Below are 25,335 nucleotides of genomic sequence, written 5' to 3'. Positions count from 1 at the left end.
CTGAGAACATCCACCACCCACTGCTCTGCCCCTAGTTCCTGCCACACCTTCCAGTGATTTGCCCGGCAACCCCTCACTGGTGTGGCCGAGTGATGAGAGGCGCCCATCCTATCTTCTTGAGCCTCTCCCTCTTCCCCTCCCTCTGTTGTTTCTATTGTGAAAGGGCCGATGAGTTAGCCTCTTTGGGGAAGAAGGTCTTGTGGCTCTATTAGGGATGTTATGTCTCACTGTCTTCTTCCAAGACATTTGCTGCTGTCTCCCCTCCAAAGGATTAGCTTGACTGTTAGACGTTTTTCGTTTTTCCCTACTGCCTGCTGCACCAACCTATCGTTAGTGTCCATCCTTCTTCTATCTATCGCCTCTTCCAGTATGACCTCTGGCAACAGCAGTTGCGACTCCCAGATATCCCCATTCCTCATCACTAACAGGGAATCCAAATCCACAGTGCAGCTTAGTCTAGCCAACGCTGCATCTCTCCTCATTAGCAGGATATTTGCCCAAACATTGGCACTTACGTTTGTCAGGTACGCAATCGCCTTGGAACCTGACTGTAGTAATCTAATGAATAATGATTCATCCACTACTTTTCTTGTCACTTCCGAGGAAGCAATCTTCGCCACTGCTGTTGACCAAGAAGCAGCCTGAAAGAGAGAAGAGGCTGTTGCTTCTAACGTAGCTGCCTCTTGGTAGGTCATCGAAGGGCACTCCATTATAACCTGATCCAAGGTTAATCCAGGCCTTAATCTTACAACATTAGGGTTCACTTGTCTAGACAGCAAAGGGACCTTCGGTGTCGTATAGTATTTCCTTTGCTTCATCATTGGAGGGGGAATAAATTTAAATGATCTATTAGATCTTAAGGAATTATCCCTTCCTGCAATCTTTGCATTTACGTGTTGTAAGACAGAATCCGCATGATTCGAACAAGGCAATTCATACGACACCTTGGTATCCCTTTTTAACCCAAATGCCATGTCAATTCCAGGAGGAAGCACACTGGCCGGTGTTTCTGTCTTCTCCGAAAGGTTATTGAATTGACGAATCAAATCAATCACCTCTGCATATGAGGCCAGAAACTCTTGGTTTTCTCTTTCCTCCGGCTCTAATGTACCATTCTCCGTCACAAGGGATGTTGTCTCGCCCCTATCTTCTGACAGACGGCCCGGAATTCCACGGCCGCCTGCCCCTACGGCCGCAGTCTCTTTGATCTTTGCTGGCCGCCGTTGGCTCGATCCCGAATAGTCAGCAGGGGAACGAGAACGCCTCACTCTTTCTCTGCTCACGGATCTAGAGCGAGAATCTCGTCTAGATCTCCAAGATGAAGGCTCCCTTGAGACAGATATAACTTTGTCTCTATTAGTATTGGTATCGTTTAAGAGCGTCGGAGAACTCGGCCTCGACCTTTCATCCAGACGGACACTGCCTTCCACGAACGTATCCGCCGAGGTTGCCAACTCCCTATTCTTCGTACTTTTAATAGGAGCCTTATCGTCCTTCGTACGTATTTTGAATGGCCTTACGGGCGAAACTGGAACCTGCATTCTATCCTCTGCTGCACCTTTCGCCGCCAACGTCGATTTTACCAGCGGTATCGTAGTCTTTGCGATCCGAACTGGCAACTCCGCATCGGCCGCCAGTCCGTCGGCCGTCGCCTCTCTCGCTTGTTCGGATTCTTGCGAACGGCTTCGTCTGCTAGCCTTGTGCTTACTAGCCACTGACTTCCTGCTGACTTGGATACGACAGTCTTGGTCTGAAGATGAAGAAGAATTGATTCTTCTCCTCTTAGCCCGAGGATCAGTCGCGAACTCCCGAATCCTCCTCCAACGCTTGACTGGCGCTCGCCGTGACGTTATCGGACTTAGTGATGACGCTGAACTAGAGGAAGACGACGAAGAAGGCGAATCACACTTTTTCTTTTTGACTCTCTTATCCATTCTCTTCTCTATATCCTGTAATTTCTGCATTACAGTTTGCATTGTCGAGTCAGAAGGCGTATTAGAGTCTGGGTGCAGCGAAATAGGCCGAGAAGCAGTCTGTGACGTCATCACGCCTGCCATATCGGTGTGTGACGTATGTTGTGATGTCATCCCTCTCGTAGGGAGAGACCGAGAGGTTTCTGCTGGCAACCGCACGTTTGCTGCCAAACTACCTCCCACGTTCTGCATCGTTGTAAACATAGAGTTTGATGGCGTACCCGCGGCATTAATTCCCATAAATTGCAAGCCAGGGGGATGAGGAACATTCAGCGCTGCCGGACCCTGCTGGAACCGTTTCGCCATATAATGCGCAAGCAAACCATCCAAGGTTGGTACGCCTGGTAGGCCTAGCGCTGACCACGTACCGTCCAACCTATGCGCTTCAGGAGCAGGAGCCTGGAACAAAGATGGCGGTGCTCCCCCTCTACTTGCTGGGAACAAAGGAGAGTGCATATTATTCATAAAATTACCCAAGGCCCCTCCTGACGTTTCCAATACTGAACTGCTAGGAGAAACCGAAGGGGTATGGGACAAATCAAAAGCAGGTGGAGAAACATATGGAGCAGCCTGGTTTATTGCCGATACAAAAGAAGCCGGTAAGGTTTGGTCATCCAAAAATGGCGTCACCACCTTCCTTTTGTATTGGCCTTTCTCATAGAACTTTTTCCACTGTTCCACCGACCAACCGCGACAAACAGAACATGGATTAGTAACCGTACATACGTTTTCCCTGCACCTACTACACATTGGATGAGGATCCCTCGACACCGAAGTTAGAAATCTAGAACATGGAAAGCCACCGACTCCTGGGCATTTCCTTTGTCTCCTTTTCGAAACGGCAGACGATCTCGATGTTGAGGCAAAAATCTCCATCATACCATTTATACACTCTTCACTCACACTGAGCACACTCGGAGAAAGAAAAGGTAATAAGAAATGAAAAATGAAATGGATAAAAACCGGGCAAACTGAAAAACCGGCTTTAAATCAGATAGACAGTAACACGTCTTATCTTAAAGGCGGTAGGAAAATAACTGGTGGGTCACAGGTAGCCGTGGGCATTCTGGGTATACATGCCCCGTGACCTGGTATAGATGCTAATAGTCCATGGATCTCACAAGTGTAATTTTAATTCTACCGGTTTCCAGCTTGGCGCTAGTAAATCCTAATGTTAAGACTGAAGGTTTGTTCCGTATATGAACAAATATTTGTTTTAAATATCTGTAGCTTCTATATTTTTCACGCTATATCGGTCATTCTGGTCTTGTTTTGTAAGTAAAAGATTGAATTCTGTCCCATTGTCATCAAAAGTGTAAAAAAATGCCAGGAAATGCCATACAGTTTCAGGTAAATGTGCGGAACATGAAAAATTGTGTTATGGGACTTTGGCTAAAATATGATGAAAAATTTTGAAAAAAGTGAATCTTTAGCAAATCTCCCATCAAGTACTTTGTTGTTGTGGCAACTCATTCCTGAAGTTTCATAGTTATGTATTGATTCTATTTTTCTACATTATTTTGCTAAAAAATGTCATTATTTTGACCATTATGCTTTTATTTAAATATTATTAGGTTATATACCGTATAATATAAATATACACGGAATTGTATACATACATATATATTTAAAATATTTTTCTTTTTTTGACCAATGGTTCATAAGTGGATGTGATGAACAATGACAGTCTTAAAATGATGAATGTCATAATTTTGACTCTCTGTGGAAACAGAGTTCTTAAAAGGATAGATTCAGCGTTAGCTCCGAAAATGTTGACACAATCACTTGGATGGCGCCAGGTGGAAGTCGCCGCCAAAGCAAAATGGGCCAAGTCTTATGTCTGTGCAAGAATCTGGTTTTTGGTAGATTTTATGGGATTTGAGGGCTCACTCAAGAAATTTTCTATACAAAGAATATATTAATGAAATTGCAAAAAAATATAAACATTTTCACTCATACCTGCTTAATTATGTTATCATCCAACAGAAGTTCCACCAACACCATTACAGCTTTGTTCTCTTTTATTTCAAGCCGCTCTGCTTCTGAAGCAATGTCTTTAAACAAGGATACCTCTGCACCTGGTTTCAGAAGGCCAGCATCTTTTTTAGCCTAAAAATAACAACATATTTGAGTTACAGTAAACCATTCACTCAATAATAACTTAACAAGACCAGCAAAGCTCTAACATAAGATTTTTAACAGAACACATGGATTTTGAATGGAATTTGGCTAAAAAACTACGAACCTTCGAACAAAATTTAATTAGAGAATAACCTTTTTTCTGCACAAACACTATGATCCTATTCAACAAGAATGAGTGTGTTGCTGGTCTAGCTTTCTCCTCCATTTCTGGTTTTGAGCAGTAAATGAATCTGGCAACCATCTTGACTAAAAATTAATAGATGTTAAAGGGATTGTATCTTGTGGAATAGGTTTGTCAGTGGGTTCATTTGACCATTGTTTGATTAAGGTTAATGTGGAGATGGATCAGGATAAGTGTTTCTTAATGCTAGCTTCTCAAGAAAGGTATACTACTTGAAATCCCAGCCAACTGAATGGTATTCACCATGTTTTTATTGAGCTCAGATGGAGCAATCTTCATAAAATCCAAATATTATTGTGTTTAAATTATCACCCCAAGACAAGACTATTATTGAGAGGACAATACTTTCTTAAACTCTGCAAGTTTCATCTTAAAAATAACCCATGGTTTATTAGTGCATGTAAGCTTGCCAACCAAGAAAAACAAGCAGCTTTTCATTTATGGAAGCTTGTGGCATAATTTTACTGAGCTTAGAAGAAAAAGTCTGGCTGTCTATGAGAGCACTTGTAAAGAAAAGCTATACAGTTGAACCTCTTAAAGTTAGCATTTGGTCTGGGAAATCCCCTGGTTGGCTTGATTCAGCCACATTATTTCGTTGCGCAGCCGAACGGGTGGCTCCACATTTGTTTACAACTTCAAGAGAGCAAAAATAATGCCATATCTCCCTTGTTTTAGTAAGAATAATTCTTAGTAATAAAAAGAAAATGCGAGAATTCTTCATATTTAAAAGTAAATGTGTGAAGTCAAATAAGTTTTAAAATTGAAAATTAATATATTTCTTTTTAAATATTCCACTTGAGAAGTCTCTACCGACCGAATCAATACTATTAATCAAGACAATGAGAAATTTGGCGTGCACAAATTCCTTACTCTTAGTATGCTTGAAAGACTTATATGTAATACGGTTAGATAATTTTTCATATAACTGTGTATTTACATACGTATTCGATAAGTCAACCATATCAGATGATACTAGATGTAAGAAGTGCAAGCGTAAATCTTTATGAATGCTAGAAAAGGCCTATCTCATTAGTGAATAGTTTAGTGTTCTCTTTCCTCAATAGATTGTGTTGTGCTTCAAGTTTTGACAGCAACATTCAAATGCCCCATGATTGCCAAAATTCATTCATTTTTTTCATCTCACTACCCTCTACAATAAAAATAAATGACTAAGAAACAAATAGCAATAATTATGAAATACCAAATTAAGAATAAGAAAGACTGTTTAATAATACGCAAATTCTGAGAAAAGTTTATTACTGTACTGACTTAGTATCGTATTGACTTACTAGTAGGCTAGCTCGGGAATGTAGGCTAACTGTGTTAAATAAGGTAGTAACTCTATCTTAAAGAAAATTATACATTATATGAAGTTATAAAATGATAAAGTTAAAATATATGAGTAATAAAATTATAAAAAGCACTTTCAGACCTTTGCCAAGTAGTAGGCTATGTTGGAAACTAGTTCTGTGTATAATATATGACTGAAAATTAATCCTATTAGTCAAAAGGAAAATCTGCACAAGATCTTACAAATATTTTTTTGGGTTTACTGGAGTTCAGCCTCATAACCCAGCAATTAGAGGGATAAAAATTTTGTGCTGCTTTATCCATTATTACCTTGCAATACTCGAAAAACACCTCCAGCCGTTCACTTTGCGTCTTCTCAATGTCATTAGATACAGTGAGGTTTTTCACTCCAGATGTCAAGGTTTCCTGCCTCTCCTTTACTGCCTTTTCACTGGTATCAATGCACCAATTGTCATCCTGAAATAAACAACAAACATCCATTACCATCATTTTCTTAATTGTAGACAAATTTTTAAATCATACGATCACATACATAAGCAAATACCACAGGAAAAATAATAGAAATACACTGTCCCCCCTTATTCACAGGGGATGCGTACCAGAAGCCTATCTTGTTAGTTAAAACTCAAGGAAATCCACGAATGTGTGTGTGTGTGTGTGTGTGTGTGTGTGGGTTGTGTGTGTGTGTGTGTGGGTGTGTGTGTGGTGTGTGTGTTGTGTGTGTTGGGGGTGTGTTGTTGGTTGTGTGTCCGGATTACTACGTTCCGAGGTTAAGGCGCTTTTCAATTATATTCATCAGAAAAGAAAATATTTCCAGGGTTACGATGCCTACAACGCTCATCTTGCAGAAGATATACGACACCAAAAATGCAAAATAATCAATATTTTAAGTTAACCCTTTACTGAGTAAAGGGTCGCGCCAGACGGAAAGTGCTTGGCTATCTTGCTTATCATTTTTTTCCTTCGTGGCAAAAACCTTTATTATATATATATATATATATATATATATATATATATATATATATATATATATATATATATATATATATATATATATATATATATATATATATATATATATATATACACACACACACAGGAAGGTTGGGCATCTGGAACGCCGTAGATTTAAAATGAATAGGATGGATAGAAAAGCCAGCGTAACATCATACATGTATTTTCCAAATTTTCGAGACTTTGGGTCTCATCATCAGGGCTGTAAAACATACAATATACAAATTAAAAAAGACTCAGTATTAATATTAATATTAATAAAAATTGAAGTACATAAAAGTAAAATACAATAATTCAAAAAATGAACTAAAAAATGAACTAAAAAAATATATATATAAAAAAAATTAAAGTGAAGAATGCTTAAAAGTTAGTACCTATCTCTATGGAGTTAAAAAACTGAGTGACGTCTGGTTTGGAAAGAAGAACGTCAACTATGCGTATATATAGAACTGTGAAAGAAGTCTGACCATTTAATGGGGGAGGGCACAAGCTGTTTGATTTGTTAATGACTTCAAAACAGAGAGAGAATAGTCATTGGGCGCTTGGGTGACAATACAAAAATCCTTATATGAAAATGATGTTTTACATTTATTACAATGTTCTCGTATGTTAGAAAATTCTTTCGTTTTCAAAGTAAATCCCGTACGGTGACTGACTCCGAGATGAGAGTCGATTCTGACTTTGAGCAGTCTTTTGGTGGCTCCCACGTATTTCTCGATCTTACATTTCGGGCAAGTAAAGCAATATACCACCAAAGACCGCATCAAAGCCGGAAGTTATCTTTGTGGGAGAACAAAGAACCCAGAGTTTTAGGATTTTTTGCTATCAACTTAAGATTCACAGCGAAAAGTTTCCTGAATGACTTTTTGTATTTGCACCTTAAATGTGTTGGACTGAATGAAAGGCATCGATGCATATATTAATAATTTAGGCACGTTCGGTACAAGTTGACGTGGCTGAAATTTATCATTTAAAAAGTTATTGACATATTTCAAGAATAAGGCTGGAGGATACGAATTATTTTTTAAAAACTGAAGTAAAAATTGTATTTCACTATGGAAGTTATGCCAGCTGGAAGACAACGTATAAGCACGATGCAATAGCGTGGAAATACTATTTAATTTAAATGTTATGGAACAACTGCTATAAATTAAATAGTACTTCCACGCTATTGCATCGTGCTTATACGTTGTCTTCCAGCACATTTCTAGTTCCTTACTAGCAAGGGCAACGGCCGCCTGTGCGACACCAACCACTCTTACCAGTAGTAACACACAAACGTAATCAAAGAGACAGTTTCTATCCAAGCCTATCCTGCAAGATAAACTCACAGTTCCTTACCTATACAAGGCCATGGCCGCTTGTGCAACAACTAGCCGTCAGGTAAGAAACTTAGAGCCCATCCCAAAGGTATGGTATGGAAACATTACTTTTAATAAAAGTTTAAGGATCGGTGTGTCCTCTCAGTCCCAGCACTGTATCCGCAGACACAAAAGGGCCTAGAGAGAAGCACTTGTCATAGGTAATTTTAACATCTCTAAGATAGTGGGATGCGAATACCCTTCATGGACATATTCTTTTGGAATGATAATGATGTTGCCACTGCTCTTACCTCATGAGCCTTAACTCGTAATATTTTAAAGGAATCCTCTGCACAATCGCTATGAGCCTCCATAATCACACTTCTAATAAAATACGCTAGCGCATTCTTGGACATTGGTCTTTTCGTGTGCCCTCCCCCGAAAACTGCGCACCATAGACTTTGTTTACATGCCTTCAACTCTTCTTTCTTTTTAAGATAGAACCTAAGAGCTCTAACTGGGCATAAAGTTCTTTCAATTTCGTCTCCCACCCACTAATGTGAAAGACTTTTCACTTCAAAACTCCTTGCATGGTTTCGAAGGGTTCTCATTTTTGCCAAAACAGAGTTTGAAAAAAACAGATGGCTGCGTCTTTCTTAAAACCCACCCGAGGAATTCTAGGGCATTGGAATTTCACGTTATTCTCTTAGCCGTCAGCTAATAGGCTATGAGAAAAAATACAACTTTCCTCGTCCAATCTCTGAACGAAGGCCCACGGTTTTTTCGGGAGGTTCAAATTTCTTGATGTAAAGAATTTGAGCACAACCTCCAGATTCCAACTTGGAGGAGTAGTGGATATAGATTTTGAAGTCTCAAACGATCTTATCAAATCGTGCATCTCTATCCTCTGCCAAGTTCAAACCTCTATTTCTAAATACCGCTGAGAGCATACTTCGGTATCCCTTTATGGTAGACACGGAAAGATTGGATTCCTCTCTCAGGAATAACAGAAAATCTGCTATATTGGTCACAGAGGTATCGGAGGAGGACAGCTTATTCTTCCTACACCATCTTCTAAACACATCCCACTTCGATTGGTAGACCCGAATAGTTGACGATCTTCTGGCTCTAGCAATTGCTTTCGAAGCCTTGCTTGAAAAAGCCTCTCGCTCTGACCAATCTTTCGATAGTTGAAAGGCAGTCAGAGCTGAGAGCGGGGAGGTTTTGATGGAACCTCTCGAGTGGGTGTTTGTCTGAGAAGATCTATCCTGTTTGGAAGAGATCTTGGGTAGTCTACTGTCCATTCCCTGTACCTCTGTGAACCAATCTTGGGATGGCCAAAACGGGGCGATGAGAGTTAATCTCGTCCCTGTTGATGCTACAAACTTCATCACTACTCCTAGCAACTTGAATGGAGGGAGAAAGGCGTAAGCGTCGAGTCCCAACCACTCCCCAGTAGCATGGCATCCACCACTATCGCTCTCGGGGTCTCTACTAAGGAGCAGAAGTTCTCTATTCTTTTTTGACAGGAAACGTCGCAAATAAATCTATCTGCGGCTTCCCCACAGGTTCCCCACAGTCTTTGGCAGACTTGTTCGTGCAGAGTCCACTCCGTGGGGAGAACTTGGTTTGTCCTGCTGAACCTGTCTTGCTTCTTGACATTCCCTTTACCCCTTTTACAAATCTGGTTCAGGAGGGTGATATTCCTCTCCTCCGTCCATGACAACAGATCCTTCGTTATCTCGAATAGGGAAAACGAGTGCGTCCCCCCTTGCTGCTTTTTTATATAAGCCAATGCCGTGGTGTTGTCTGCGTTGACTTGAATCACTGATTTTTTACTTCTGACTCGAAGAATTTTAATGCCAGAAACACTGCATATAGTTCTTTGGCATTTATATGCCAGTCCTTTTGTTCTTTCTTCCATTTGCCAGAGACTTCTCTTGCCCCTAGAGTCGCTCCCCATCCCATCTCTGAAGCGTCTGAGAACAAGATTTGGTTTGGGTTCCGAACCTCTAGGGACACTCCCTCGTTCTTTTTGAGTGGGAGCAGCCACCACTTTAGGTGTTTCTTCGCCTCTATTGTTACCGGAAAAGTGTCCGACAGATGGCCCTTCTTCCAAGTCCAAGATCTCTTTAGGAAGAATTGCAGAGGCCTTAGATGAAGTCTTCCTAGGGATACAAATTATTCCAGGGAAGAAAGAGTCCCTAGAAGGCTCAGACACTCCCTGGCTGAACTCCTTTCCTTCTTAGGAAGGATGTTACTTCTGAATCCCTCGAAGAATCCTTTCTTGGGACGGAAAAACCAGAAAATCCCGAGAATTCATCTGAATCCCCAACTAGACTAAGTCTGCATGGGGATCATCGCGATTTCTCAAGATTCACGAGAAGTCCTAACGCTTTAGTTCAATTCTAGTGTCTTCTTCAGATCCTCCAAACATTGTTCCTGGGATTTTGCTCTTATCAGCCAATCGTCTAGGTAAAGAGAGACTTGTTTATGCCTTCCAGGTGTAGCCATCTGGCTACGTTCCACATCAGGTACGTAAATACCTGTGGAGCCGTGTAGAGGCCGAAGCACAAGGCCCTGAACTGGTAGACCTTCCCTTGCATCACAAACCTGAGATACTTCTTTGATGACGGGTGAATAGGAACGTGGAAATATGCATCCTGCAGGTCTAGAGAGACCATCCAGTCTCCTCTTCGCAGGGCTGAAAGTACCGAAGCAGATGTCTCCATCGAGAACTTTTTCTTTTCCACATATTTGTTCAGAATGCTCACGTCCAAGGACTGGCATCCATCCGCTACGGATGCCTTTGGAACAAAAACAGGCGGTTGTAAAACCCCGGAGAGGAAGGATCCTGAACCTCTTCTATTGCCTCTTTGTCCTTCATTCCTATCACCATCTGAAGAAGTGTCTCCCTCAGAACAGGGTCCTTGTACTTCGCCGACAGTTCCTTTGGGGAATTTGACAAAGGTGGTTTGTCTTGAAAAGGTATAATGTAACCTTTCCCCAAGACTGCTAGCGTCCAAGGATTGGCTTTCCTTATCGCCCAAGCCCCTACAAAGTTTAGGAGTCTGGCCCCTACAGATGTTTGAAGGACTTCGCTGCTATTTTGATCTCTTGAAAGACCGAAAGGAGGAACCTTCCTCGCTTTTTGTTTCGCCTGTCTTCCTTTTCGTTGGAGGACGAGAGGGGTGGGAACCTCTCCGAAAGAAAGGGCACTACCGGAGTACGACGAGTAGTCTTCCTCGCCACTGGTACTGCTGGTCTCGTTTTCTTGGAGGATTGTACTAATAGATCTTGGGTTGCCTTTTCAGCAAGAGACTTTGAAATCTCCTTCACCAAGTGCGAAGGGAAAAGGTGATCCGAGAGAGGAGCGTATAAAAGGGCTGACCTTTGTGAAGGAGATACCGCTTTGGTTAGAAATGAACCAAATAATGATCTCTTCTTCACTACTCCTGATCCAAATAGAGATGACAATTCTCCCGAACCATCCTGAACCGCCTTATCCATACAGGATAAGATGCAATGTAACACCTCAGGCTCTAAAACGTCTGGTTCATTTGCCTTCTTGGCCAGCACTCCAAGGGACCAATCCAAGAAGTTAAATACTTCTAGTACATGGAAAAGTCCCTTGAGGTGCTGATCCAATTCTGACATGCCCCAATATGCTTTAGCTGTATTCAAAGCATGTCTCCTCGATGCTTCAACCAAGCTTGAAAAATCCGCATCTGCGGAAGATGGAAGCATAAGCCCCATCGCTTCCTCTGTCCTGTACCATATTCCTCTCCTACCCCGAGCTTACGTGGAGGAGAGCAAAAAACTGTTCTTTTGAGCTTCCTTCTTCACCTTCATCCCAATTATTTAAAGATTGAATAGCCTTCTTCATTGATATGGCTGGCTTCATTTTTAAATACGAACCGAAGAATTTATTTAGGAATCTTCGTACTCGAGAACAGAGATCTCGGGGAAGGAGGAGCTGCAGGGCTTAGAGAGTCTCCAAATTCTTGAAGGAGAAGAGAGGCTAACACTTTGTAATTAGATACCCCCTCATTGTTCGGGGTTTCTTCCTCCGACACCTCGTCCAACTCCATCATAGAAGGAGAGCGAGCTCTTTTATGAGAATCCTTGTCCGTAGATCTATTCCCTTTAGGAGAAATATTCCTAGAAGGAGAGAGACTAACAGATCTAGAAGCTCTCCCTTTCCTTTCCAATAAAACATCCTGAGACATCGAGGTCGAAACTGTAACCTTCGATGTACCAGGTTGCTTCCTTGAATTAGGGCTTCTATTTGTAGGAGACTCGCTATCCGAAGACATTACATGACTATATAAAGATCTTCTGTTACTCCTTGTAACTTCTCGCTCTTCACGTTCTGGTTGACTTTTCTCGCGCGGCTGGCGCCTCTCGCTCGGCTAGCGCTTCGCGCCTGGCTGGCTCCTCTCGCGCGGCTGGCGCCTCGCGCTCGACTAGCGCTTCGCGGCAGTCTGGCGCTTCTCGCCTGGTTGGTGCTTCTCGGCAGTCTGGAGCTTCGCGCCTGGCTGGCGCTTCGGGCCTAGCTGGCGCTTCGCGCCTGGTTGTCTTTTCATGCTTGTTAGAATCATCGCGCGCGGCTGGCGCATCGCGTCTGGCTAGCGTCTCGCGCTTGGCCGTCGCTCCAGTCGTTTCCTTAGAGAAACTCTTCTTATGATACAAAGGTTGTTCTGAAGAGTAGTCTTTATCTGAATCCTCATACGATATCGGATAGCGCCTGGTTAGCGCCTCGCGCCTGGCTGGCACCTCGCGCTTAACTGGTAGCTCTTTGCGGCTGACTGGCGCTCCGCGCCTGGCTGGCACTTCGCGCTCGGCTGGCGCTTCGCGCCCCGAAAGCGTGGGTCTGTGAAAAATAGACCCCTCATCCGAAGAAGAATCTTCTTTTCTGGGAGGTTGATAGTAGGGATTTTTTTACTTCTTCACAGGAAGATTAACATCCTTTCTTCTTGGAGGATCTCTCGAAAGAACCCCGACTAGAGAAGCAATAGACTCTTGCATATCCTCCAATATTTTAGTCGTTTCTTCTCTTTGGTCAAAACGAGAGGAAGGAGAGCATTCTTTCTCCATTCTCCACGACTTAGCGGGAGAAGTCAAAACCTTTGCTTTTTTGATCTCCGTCGGGGAATCCTCCGAAAAACGTTCCGGACTCGAGTTTATTCCCGATTCTTCCCAGATCCTCTTCAGGGGACGAGAACGATCCGCTGATCTCCATCCTCTTTTAGGAGAGGAATTCTCCGAAGACGAAAAACATTCACGTAGAACGCTTTTTCTAATGCGTTCTCTGGCAGTCTGTGACGTTACAGATTCTGCCGAAGAGACGTCTGACTGGTGGGGATCCTCCATAACCTCCGTAAGGCTTTTGACATTCCTTCTCCTCTGGGCTTGGGAGCTTGAAAGAGGTCTAGGCCTGGGGGCGTTGTGAAGCCAATCAGACGCCTCCTCCACTTCACTGGGGAAATTCACATCACTTTCCACAGCACTAATTTGCTTACCTTCTATGGCAGCCATTTTATGCTCCATTTTCATAAGCGCAGCTTTAAGGCTTGCGATCTCCGAAGCAGAGTCCGTAGGATCTGCATTCGGAGAAGGTCCTGAAATATTACAAGGAGCGTTCATAATGTTAGAGGAGGGTACAATATTACTCACCAAACCACTTGAAGATAGAGAGCTAGGCTTGGATTTGGAAGATGACTTCCTTAACCGGTCTTTTTCTAATTTCTTTAAATAAGAAGTTAGAGACTTCCACCCTTCAGCACTCAAACTCTCACATTCATGACAAGTGTTATCTATCGAGCATTCATACTTCCTGCATATTTTACATACAGTGTGAGGATCAACCGAAGCTTTTGGCATTCTCACCTTGCACCCTTCATTCACACACATTCTCACCACACTTCCAGAATCAGACATCATGATGAAAATTCCAAGCCAAAATCCAAATAACTGTCCACAAATAGCGTATACCAGTACAACGATCCAAATACGTCACCAAAGGGTCCAAAACGATGATCAATTGTATCCAAAAACGAAATCCAGCCGGAGATACCAACAACGATGTTGCCAGTATGGCCGACAGAAAAAATCTGATAGAAAACGGGAATGGTTCCATATTCATTGCCCTACCCAGGCGGCAGCGCGGTGGATCACCTGACCTACCTGTAGCGTGTGCGCGAAATTCGAAATTCTGTCTGTGCGACGGAGTCAATAGCTATGTATATATCTGACAGGTAAGTTGAATGTATAAAAATGTACTATCATGCACAATAGTCCATTCCCTCCGCTGATACAGAGTGATACAAGAGTCGACACGAATCTGCGACTATGAAACCCCAAAGCAGTTGAAAAAGTAACTAATTAAACACACAATAGCTGTCCCACCGTTAGGGCAAGGAAGGAGAAGTGGGAAGCAGGTATTTTTCTTGAGCGCAGAGGAAAGTCTCCATAAGCTATATCGTTACTTAAGAGACTGAGCATAAATTTGAGTGTAAAATGTGCAGTTAAGGAAATACTTTGTATCAATGTTTTGAACAGTCGCATCTGTTGATAAGATACGATAATCTATAGGAAATGCTAATTCTGAATACAGTGTTCCTGAATACTTTTATTCTCATATTTATTTCACATATTTCCTTAACTGTACATTTTACATTCAACCCAGTACTACCGTCAACAACAACAACTTACACTCAGCCTGCTAATTAACGATATTAGGTTATGAAGACTTTCCTCCATGCTCAAGAAATATACCTGCTTCCCACCCCTCCTTCGTCCTTCCTTGCCCTAACAGTGCGACATCTATTGGGTGTTTCATTAGTTACTAGTTCAACTGCTTCGTGGTTTCATAGTCGCGGATTCATATTCACTCTCTGGATCAGCGGAGGGAACAGACTATTGTGCATGATAGTACTTGTTGGGAATTAAATGCGCTAGTATATTTATGGAGCAAGCTTCAGTTCTAAAATCCATAAATCTGAAAACCAAAACACAACTGGCCCCAGGGGTTTGGATAAGGGATTGTCAATCTGTATTTTCATTTTATCAAATTGTTCTTGCATACCTTCTACAAGAAATCTTTTATGTGTAAAAATTTCTATCAGGAACAGTGTTGCAGTTATCTGTGTGTATATAATGTACATACAATTACAGACCAAGACTGGAGGACACTACTTTTAATATCATATGTAATTGAATAAACTGTAACTTCAAATTCTACCAATATTTCTGAAATTTTTGTGAAACTGGTAACTTACATCATCAGCATCACCATTCATGTCATTATCCGATGCATCTGACTTATCAGCCCGTGGTGAGTTTGGTCTTAAACTCTCCTTATGCGACCCATTTTCTGCCTTCTTTGTGCGATCTTTCCTCTTGGTACAAGAATTACCTTGCTGGTTGGGCTTGAGATCTGAAATGTCAAAATTGGTAACAGTGTGAAAGATAACAGCAAAAAGGTATGATTTTCAAAGTACTCCAACATAAATTATAGTAGTATATTTTACAAATGCTAAACATACCCATAAAAATTATAAAATATACCAAAACTGTAAAAAAAATTATCATGTCCAACACATAATTATAAACAATTATGTTAGGAGCATTCAGAGGCTCCTTTTACTTAGTGATGCAAGACCAATGCTGTGCATGGTTCCTCTTAGCAGTGTTACATAGTTCAACTACAATCACTTGCCATATTCATAAATATTTCAAAACAAATATTATTCTAATCATTAACCCATTGGCTATGCTTCTTGAATAAATGTCAGGCTGGCTGGCTAGGACTTTCATAAACGATATCTACACATCACACATTGCAACTTTTACTTAAGCTATCATTACAAGAGAAGTGTAGAAGTGCTTCTGTAAACTATCTAACACATATCAGTCTTGTTCTGTCCTACAAAACAAAATCTGGAGGATGAGGAAGAGAATTTAATAATTAACACCAATTGATAGCTTTTAGTTCTTTCTTCTCTTCTGACCTGGCTGTGCTGTTTTACTCTGTAAGATTTCTTTATGATACTTCTTTGCATCTCTTACCGTTTTAAGCTTTACTTGTGTGTTACTGTGAATACATAACTGAAAAAAATCACGAAATCTAGAGACAAACAGGACAGCTTAGTGGGGGTTGCACTGCTCTATCAACCAGATGCCAGCAAGATAGCTTATATTTTTTCCAACATAAACTGCTATTTTATTAACCCCACAGTCTGGGCTAATTTGCGCTAAAGCATGCACCCATGACCAGGCCAAATTTAAGGATGGCCAATTTAAAAGAAAAAAAAAATTCATCAATGGAAAAAGGAAGATACATATATTCACATGGTATAAGGAAAAATCTAAAAACCAGTCTGTATCTTCCACAGGAAGTTATAAGTGAAGATCTCCCACCCTTTGCGGGCCTCTTTTCCCTTGACAGTCGTAAAAAAATACGCTAATTTTACAAAGTTATAAGCGTTCTCCTAATATTTTTTTTTATTTTATTTTGTCAATTGAAATTAGAGCTCAAACAGTATCATAAAAGATAAGAAATAAAAAAGGGAACAAATTCCTAGAAAATTTATTTAATAGCCAATAGTGATATATAGAACTAAGAAAATTTTTCCCACAAAATTCGTTCAAACTGTATGGGGCCAAATCTTGATCGTATAGGTAGTCCACGGTTATCAACAGGGGCTCTGTTCTAGGCGGGTGCTGATAAGCGAAAACTGCCATTACCCGAAACTCGACACGCTCCCATAAAACCGGATCGCCATTAAGCGGGAACTGCCTATATATGTACAATACCTGTCCAGTGCCCTGAAAGCTATATGTGGTTGTATATATAAGATACCCGAGCTGTGGATATTAAGAAATAGTTCTGAAGAGCCTAAACGCTAAAATGTTTACGTAAATTTTATACATAATTGAGTTGGCAAAGCAATAGCTATTGTGAAGAGTGCAGGTAAAATTTTCTGCAGATCAAAAGAAACTGAATGAGCACCTGTACTTTTGTGTACAATTTCCTCTGGGTAGTATTATATGATTAAAGGATTCATCATGAATATATGTATGTATGTTACATCTAGGTATAACAGTTACATATTACCTTACTTCCATGGATGTAAAAAAAAAATCAATGTTCCACCTAACTCTTATAATTACAATCCAGATATGCATAGGTCACGGACAATGTCTGCATTGCTCTGCTTACTGGTACTACCTTCACTTTGAGCTTCATATTTTTGTGGAAAGTGCTGGCTCCCATTTTTCACATTTTGGATTAGTTACTATTCCTTCAGAAGTGTGTTTTGAGTTGTCAACTTATGACACCTTCCCAATTTGATGAACAGTAAATTTGTTGTTTTTACTAATTGCTTAAACCTGGGATACTGTGAGAACACTCTCTTAATTGGTTTATTAAAGGCACTGAGCATTCAACTTGGTTCACAGAGTCAACATGACTCAGCATACTTGGCAAGGTCTACCTGGATGACTTGGAGCTTTGTTATACTGATTTAGGTTAAACCCTTTTCTTCTGCATGTCATTTGCCAGGGTCGGGTGTGTTACCAGAGGGTCAGACTGATTTCAATGTTTGGGTGCTGCCCCATTCTCTCTCTCTAAGCTGTACATTCAAGGAAAGACCCTTTCAACCCAATTTACCAACCATAGCTAGGCACTCTGGTACACCTGAAAGGCATGTCGCTTGAGAAATGGGAACTGTTCCCAGAGGCTATGAGCAAAATCATAATGGAACGTTCTGATGAGACTGACAAAACTCTTGGGAGTATTGAAGGATGAGGCTCCATTCTCAAAATGAATTTCTAAACTATGACATTACATTAAGGAGTTTTGATATACCAAGGGAAGTGCTCAAGTTTGTTCAGATCACTTTCTAAAATAAGATCTTTTACTGTTGCCCTATTTGCATAAGATGCTTGAAATTTTTTTTGTTCAATAAAAAATTAATGAATGATTTACCGTAACTATAACTTCAACTGTTGACAAGCCATCTAACTAAATCAAGGCAAAAAGGAAATTTGAAAAGCCCATTCAATTTTTTATACATACAACAGTAGCTTGATTCATGAACACACTAACCCACAAACAATATATATGTATATAAATTGGTTTCATTCATGGACTAATTTTTGAAAAACTGACATTTGAAAAATGCGGGTGCATGCGAAGTTCATTTTGGGGGCTGCCATCTTGTTACTGTATGGTAATGTACATAAATCTCCCACTCACTTGCACCCACGATTAGCCTGTTTTATTTCAGTCTTGGGCAAATGTGAATATACATTCGTTCACTTTAAATCCTGTGCTTTTATTTTTGGCATGCAAACTTGATTTTTAATTCCTAATGGGCCCCAAGAAAATGAAGAGTAATGGTGAGAAGAAGGTGCAGAAGATAACAACCACTGACAGGGAAATTATGGAAAAGTATGGGCATGGTATGCATGTGACCGACCTCGTGACCATGACAAGATGGTCAAGTCAACGATTTCGATAATTTTGAAAAACTAGGTCATTATAAGAGGCTAATGTTGAAAAGAACATAACTGCACTTATTAAGATAAGATCCAAATTACTCGAAGAGATAGAAAAAATACTTTTGAAAGGGGTAAAAAAGAAACAGAAAGGGGGTGATAGCATCAACGAGCCGATTGTCATCCATCAAGCAAGAAGTCGTGTCAACAAATGGAAGTGTTCACTTTTTAATGTTTTTAAGTTTTAGTTTACTACTATAAATTATATTATTAGCTATATTAAGATTTTTTCACACACTGTCTAATATGTGTGAAATAAAATTTATAATGGTTCAAGGGGGTCATAAACAAATTAATTGTATTCCCATTAAACCTTACGGGGAAATTAACTTCAGCCACTGTTTAGGAACAAATAGTGTTTGTGAATCAAGGTATTACTGTATGGTAAATTTTTAGGCTACCAGTGAAATTTTTATTACAGTACCATTAATACATGTGAACAGAAAATACAATTACCTTTCAAGGTAAGTATTATTTGAATCAATTATTTACATATATGTGAAAAAATTAAATTTAAAGGTCAATGGATTAGCTAATTGAATAACAAAAGGACTACAAGAAAACATTACTGGAATATATATATAAAACTTAGGTAGAAGATGAGAGAAAAATGGTGGTCATTATCAAAATCCTTCCCAACTAACCACCAGTACATTTATTAGCATATGCAATTTCTCTTATAAAATCAATATTCTATTTACTTTGATATGAGTACATATCTAATTTAAAACACACACACAGAGAGAGAGAGAGAGAGAAGAGAGAGAGAGAGAGAGAGAGAGAGAGAGAGAGAGAGAGAGAGAGAGAGAGAGAGAGAATATTTCAGACTGCTAACATTTCCTCCATATCTCTATTTATTATACCTTCTAGTTAAATCAGCTCAAAAGCAAATGAGAAGGATAAAAGTATCGTTAGTACCGTAATAATCATTGATTAAACGCTTCAGCCATAAACAACTGAATGATAACGGTTGTTTTGCTACAACAACCGAACCGAATCGGATAATAATAACGCTTTGCTTGCATTTCAGCCATCGTAGGACAGTAAAAATTTACCATAGTTATGTTATAAAAGACATTAATTAAGTAGAACAGGACTTAAATATTTTGCATTATACCTTATTTGGTATGGAGAAAATATTGACAAGGAAATATAGTATTACTAAATTTAACCCTTAAACGCCTATTGGACGTATTTTATGTCGACGAAAATTGTCTGTCGGGTGCTTTGACGTAAAATACGTCGACACTAAAAAGTTTTTTTAAATATTTGCGGAAAAATAATTATAGGCCTACTTGGCAAAAAATTTTGAATCACGCGCCTTCAGGGATGCTGGGAGTTCACAGATCAAGCTGCTGTTTTGTTTACAAGGGTTACCCAGGTGGGCAAGCGCAAATTTCTTTCTTCTCGCACTAAAAAGCATCAGCGACACATCTCAGAAAGTATTTTGTCACATTGTTGTAATTTTTGCACCGTTTTATATTACACATTACATGGTTTTATATATGAAAATGTGCGAAATTTCATGTAGAATACATCAAAAAACCACCCATGGTTGTAGCTTTTATCAGTTTTGAAATATTTTCATATAAATAACGATAAGTGCCAAAATTTCAACCTTCGGTCAACTTTGACTTGACCGAAATGGTAGAAAAACGCAATTGTAAGCTAAAACTCTTACATTCTAGTAATATTCAATCATTTACCTTCATTTTGCAACAAATTGGAAGTCTCTAGCACAATATTTTAATTTATGGTGAATTTTTGAAATTTTTTTTTACTTATGTCCGCTCGGTATCTGCTGAAAAAATCAGAAATTCTTTCGTCAAATTGTCATAATGTTTGCACAGTTTTATATTAGCCATTACATAAAGTCTTGTACAACTACTATCCGACTTACAACCTGCTCGACATACGACCACCCGTACTTACAACCTTACTTCAGACAGTTGACCATTGAGTTACTTGGCACTGCGCCATCTCATGAGAACTCTCATCACTCAGGCAGCATCAGTTTGAGTTACCCTGCCCTATCTGCAGCATCATTTGGTATTAACTGTACTGTAGACTGAATTGCAAACCAATTTATGTAAGAATCGACTTCTGACATGCATGCAAGAACCTAACCCCATTGTAACTCAATGCCTGATTGTACGTAATATATACTATTACATAAATGATTAAAATGTATTAGTAGAAGTACATTATGGTAAAAAGATTGAAATAATGATTGTACATTACATTACAGTACTAAGTAGGCACTTTTATATAGCAAAGGTTTGATAGTATACCCTACCCAGTATGTTGGCCACTTTCTAAGGTTCGACTTGCATCCATTCTGACTTACAACCAGTGGGTCGGAACCAAACTTGGTTGTAAGTAGGATAGTACTTGTATATGAAATGTGTGCATTTTCTTGTAGAATACAACAAAAAACAACCCATGGTTGTAGCTTTTATCAGTTTTGAAATATTTTCTTATAAATATAGATAAGTGCCAGATTTTCAATCTTCGGTCAACTTTGACTCGACTGAAATGGTAGAAAAACGCAATTGTAAGCTAAACTCTTACATTCTTAATATTCAATCATTGAACATCATTTTGCAACAAATAGGAAGTCTCTTGCACAATATTTCGATTTATGGTGAATTTTTGAAAAAACTTTTTCCATACGTCCGCACGGTAACTGCCGAAAAAATCAAAAATTCTTTCGTAATGTTTGCACCGTTTTATACTAGCCGTTACATAAAGTTTTATATATGAAAATGTGCTCAATTTCATGTAGAATACAACAAACAAAAAAAATAACTCATGGTTGTAGCTTTTATCAGTTTTGAAATATTTTCATATAAATAACGACAAATAGAAAAAATTTAACCTTCGATCAACTTTAACTAGACCGAAATGGTCAAAAACTGCAATTATACACTACAACACTTACAGTCTATTAATATTCAATCAATTACCTTCATTTTGCAACAAACGAGAAGTCTCTAGCACAAATTTCAATTTATGGTGAATTTTTGGAAAAAAAAAAAAAAAAAAAAATTTACATTCGCGCATTACGAATTCATGCATCATGTTGTGATAATATTTTCTCTGTGTTGCTTTGATCGTTTTACAATTTGTTATATACCAAAATCATCGCAATTTAGTGTTACAATACAATGAAAAAAAATTAACTCATTAGCTTTGACCATTTTGCTCACAGCGCAATTTGTATACAATTATGAAACTTTTTTTTTTCACACTGTTATATATTCCAATATTTATACATGATAATATTTTTTTCCATTTCTGATGGTTGCATACTAAACTTCAGGCAATGACAAAAAAAGGAGCCAAAAATGAACTCTTAATCTTGAAAACTAAGCGTGCTGTGATTTTTTGAGAAAAACTTTTTTTCCGCTTCGGCACTCGCTCCCGAACACCGCCAGCATACGGGACACACTTTTGGAAATACCAACTCAGCCTTTTAGGGTTAAGCTGCAGTTGTAGGCTTGTAGCAGAAGCTGAGAAAACAAAATGTTCACATTGTCACTGCTAATGGCTTTAAATTATCATGCATCAGCAACATGGATGCAATTCTACTGCAAATAAGTGGAGAAAAAAGTATTTTAATAAAAAATACTGGCCCATGAAAAAACACATTTTTAAACTATTGTTTTCATGCCGATAACAGGTAAATACGTAAATATCGTACAGTAGTGTCTCAGGATACGAAATTAATCCCTTCCGAAGCAGCCTTCGTAACCTGATTTTTTTGTATCTCGAACCATATTTTACATGTAAATTGCCTAATTCGTTCCAAGCCCTAAAAAAAACACCCCAGTAAATTTTATAATAAAGCTAAATTGACCAATAAACAATGAAATAAAACAATTTGGACCATTCAATACGTAACAAACTACATATACTATATGTACCTGTAAATAAAGTGTATTAGTGTACATGGTATACAAGAAAAACTGTACGTACATACGTACGTATGTAGTAAAATGTGGAACCTTACCTTTCGAGTGAGGTGATCTTCGAAAGTGGCGACAGAGGAGGACAAATGGCAGAAAACATGAACACTTAACGTTACGAAACACATTAAAAAATTGGCAGCATTAACAATTAACTTTACACAAAACTTTACACAAAAATTAAAGTTTTTTTTCTCCTCCGTTGTTGTTTTTTTTAACTTTTTTATACTTTACGTTTTTATTTTTATTTAAATTTCTTCACCACTTTCAACTTTTTATCGTATCACTTGGATCTTCCTGTCTGCTTACTAAAGGCCTCTTTCAAAAATAACTATCCAGGGAAGATTACTTCTGCCTGCTTTTCACAATGTTCCTGAAATGACTCAGGCAAACGTCATCGAATTGCGCAAGCATACGACCTGTGTAAGCCTTTTCGGGGTGTCTCTTTTCTACAAATGGTTCCACTTTATGAAAAGCAGCTAGAGCATCCTTAATTTCTGCCGTTGTCATAGGGTCCTCCTCCTCCTCTTGGTGCTCCTTGAGAAGGTCATTGATGTCGTCCTCGTCGACGACCAGCCCCATGGACATGCTGACAGCAACGATCTCGTCAAGATCTGGTTGCAAACCAGTTTCATGATCATCAACTGTTTCTGAATCTGCATCAGCTTTGCCCACATAGAATCCCTCGAAGTCTCAGAGGGATACGGCACAAGGCCAGAGTTCCCTCCACGAAGAATTCAAGGTTCGCCTCGAAACCTTCTACCAAGCTTGATCGATGAGTCGGATGCATATCACAACATTGAAATGTTCCTTCCAAAATTCACGCAAGGTGAGGTTTGTGGTATCGGTGATGTCGAAACTTCTCTTGAAAAGATGTTTTGTATACAGCTTCTTGAAGTTTGATATCACTTGCTTGTCCAAGGTGTTTCGTATACAGCTTCTTGAAGTTCGATATCACTTGCTTGTCCATGGGCTGGAGGAGAGGGGTGGTGTTAGGTGAAAGATAAAGAACTTGATGAGAGAATACTCCGCTAGGATATCTTCCTCGAGGCCAGGAGGGTGAGCAGGGGCATTGTCCAACAACAACACACATTTACCCACTCGGTGAACAAAATTCTCATTACCTAGGCTTTCGCATTAGCCCTCCACATCACTGGAAGCTTCTCCTTTAGCACTTTGTGGGCCTTGAAGGCTCGAGGAGTCTCCGAATGATACACAAGTAGGAGCTTGACTTTACAATCCCCAATGGCATTGGAACATAGTGCGAGCGTAAGCCTGTCTTTCATAGGCTTATGCCCGGGTAGCTTCTTCTCTTCCTCGGTGATGTACATCCAACAAGGCATTTTTTTCCAAAAAAAGGCCAGTCACGTCACAGTTGAAGACTTGCTGAGAACTGTAGCCTTCGTTGATCATCATCTTGTCGAATGTCTTAATAAAGGCTACGGCCGCTTTCATGTCTGAGCTGGCAGCCTCCCCATTCCGCACCACCGAATGGATGCCAGTCCGTTTATGGAATTTATCAAACCACCCACGAGAAGCCTTTGAAGTCTTGGGTTGGCGTCGATGTCCCTTCTCCTCCATCGTCTTCGGCATAGGCAATCAGATCACCGAAAATAGCACTGGCCTTCTGGCAGATTGCCGTCTCAGTTATCATATCGCCAGCGATTTCTGTCTTTTATCCATACAAGAAGCAGCCTCTCCATCTCATCATGCACGTGGCTCCTCTTGTTGGACAAAATAGTCACGGTCCTTGGAAGTTGTGGCTCCTTTGATGGCTTCCTTCTGCTTAAGGATGGTGCCTATTGTCGAGGGATTTCGGCCGTATTCCTTAGCGATCACACTCGACTGCATGCCAGCTCCATACTTTTTAATGATCTCCATCTTTGTCTCCATAGAAAGCATCCTCTTCTTTCTGTGAACTTCAGCAACTTTCTTGGGACCCATGACTATAATTAAGTTCACACACAACACAATAAAGTAGAGAGCGAAATCACTAACACGAATTTACGTTAACAAACTAAATCGTATATGTGAACGAATGAATTCTGTGTGCGTACGATAACGCTAGTACGACGAAGTGGCCAAAGGACGCCCTTACGTACAGGGATGATGGGATAGATGCTGACCAATAAAAGAGCAGGATCTTACGGCGGTGACTAGCATCAGGAACAATGGGAGAGTGGGAGGATGGTGGCGAGTCTACGGAGTTAGAGGCACGCGAGTTTTAAAACTGTTCTCGGTGGTCTGGGCGAATTTCAGGACTTTACAGTAACAACCTTTCGTGACCGAATTATTTTCGTATGCAGAAGCAAAAAAATCTTAGTCTTTGCTTTCGTAACTTGGATTTTTCGTAAGTTGGTTCCACTGTATTACGAAAAAATAGGATGAAAATAATGAACATAATCAGATTTTTTTCCACAAAATGACATGCTTCTGACACCATCTATTTACGGAAAAAATAACAAGATGTACATATTTAAGTCACATTTCAACTAAAAAGCACTTCATATAACGAAAAATAACGTATTTACGCTAAGTAGAAGCAAGAAAATTGCTATGAATCGAGCTAAATAAGGTGAAATAACCTTACCTCTGCCATCAGCTGAGTTTTCCAAACGAAAACATTGATTGCTTTGTTTGAATTTTACAATATTATACATAGTTATACAAGACTACATACAGTATTATTGGATACAGTGAAATAAAACATAACTTTCAAAAAGAGCCAAGGAAAAGATGCATATTCGTTGTTTGTATTTTATGAGGGTCTATCAATGCTTTGGCAAATACCAAAATGTGAACCAATAACCAGACAACAGTTCCATCTATCAACGAAAAAAATAACTAAGTTTAGTTCACGTATTTACGTAAATTTTGAGCGG

General features: G+C 39.7%; 1 protein-coding gene across 3 annotated transcripts in view; it reads right to left on the bottom strand.

The window, feature by feature from the left end:
• LOC135213644 (eukaryotic translation initiation factor 5-like) overlaps positions 1-25,335 on the bottom strand; it is a 131,483-nt gene that overhangs the window by 17,778 nt on the left and 88,370 nt on the right. For all 3 annotated transcript variants that reach the window (XM_064247685.1, XM_064247686.1, XM_064247687.1), the window contains 3 exons: positions 15,203-15,360; positions 5,917-6,063; positions 3,933-4,082 (listed from right to left, as the gene is read on the bottom strand). In XM_064247685.1, coding sequence (XP_064103755.1) covers positions 3,933-4,082; positions 5,917-6,063; positions 15,203-15,360 — 455 coding nt within the window. The remainder of the gene's footprint in view (positions 1-3,932; positions 4,083-5,916; positions 6,064-15,202; positions 15,361-25,335) is intronic.

This window comes from Macrobrachium nipponense, chromosome 43 (assembly GCF_015104395.2).
Source record: "Macrobrachium nipponense isolate FS-2020 chromosome 43, ASM1510439v2, whole genome shotgun sequence".
Classification (NCBI taxonomy): domain Eukaryota; kingdom Metazoa; phylum Arthropoda; class Malacostraca; order Decapoda; family Palaemonidae; genus Macrobrachium; species Macrobrachium nipponense.
Note: the sequence above shows the minus strand (reverse complement) of the source record. Positions and strands in the feature narration are given on the sequence as shown.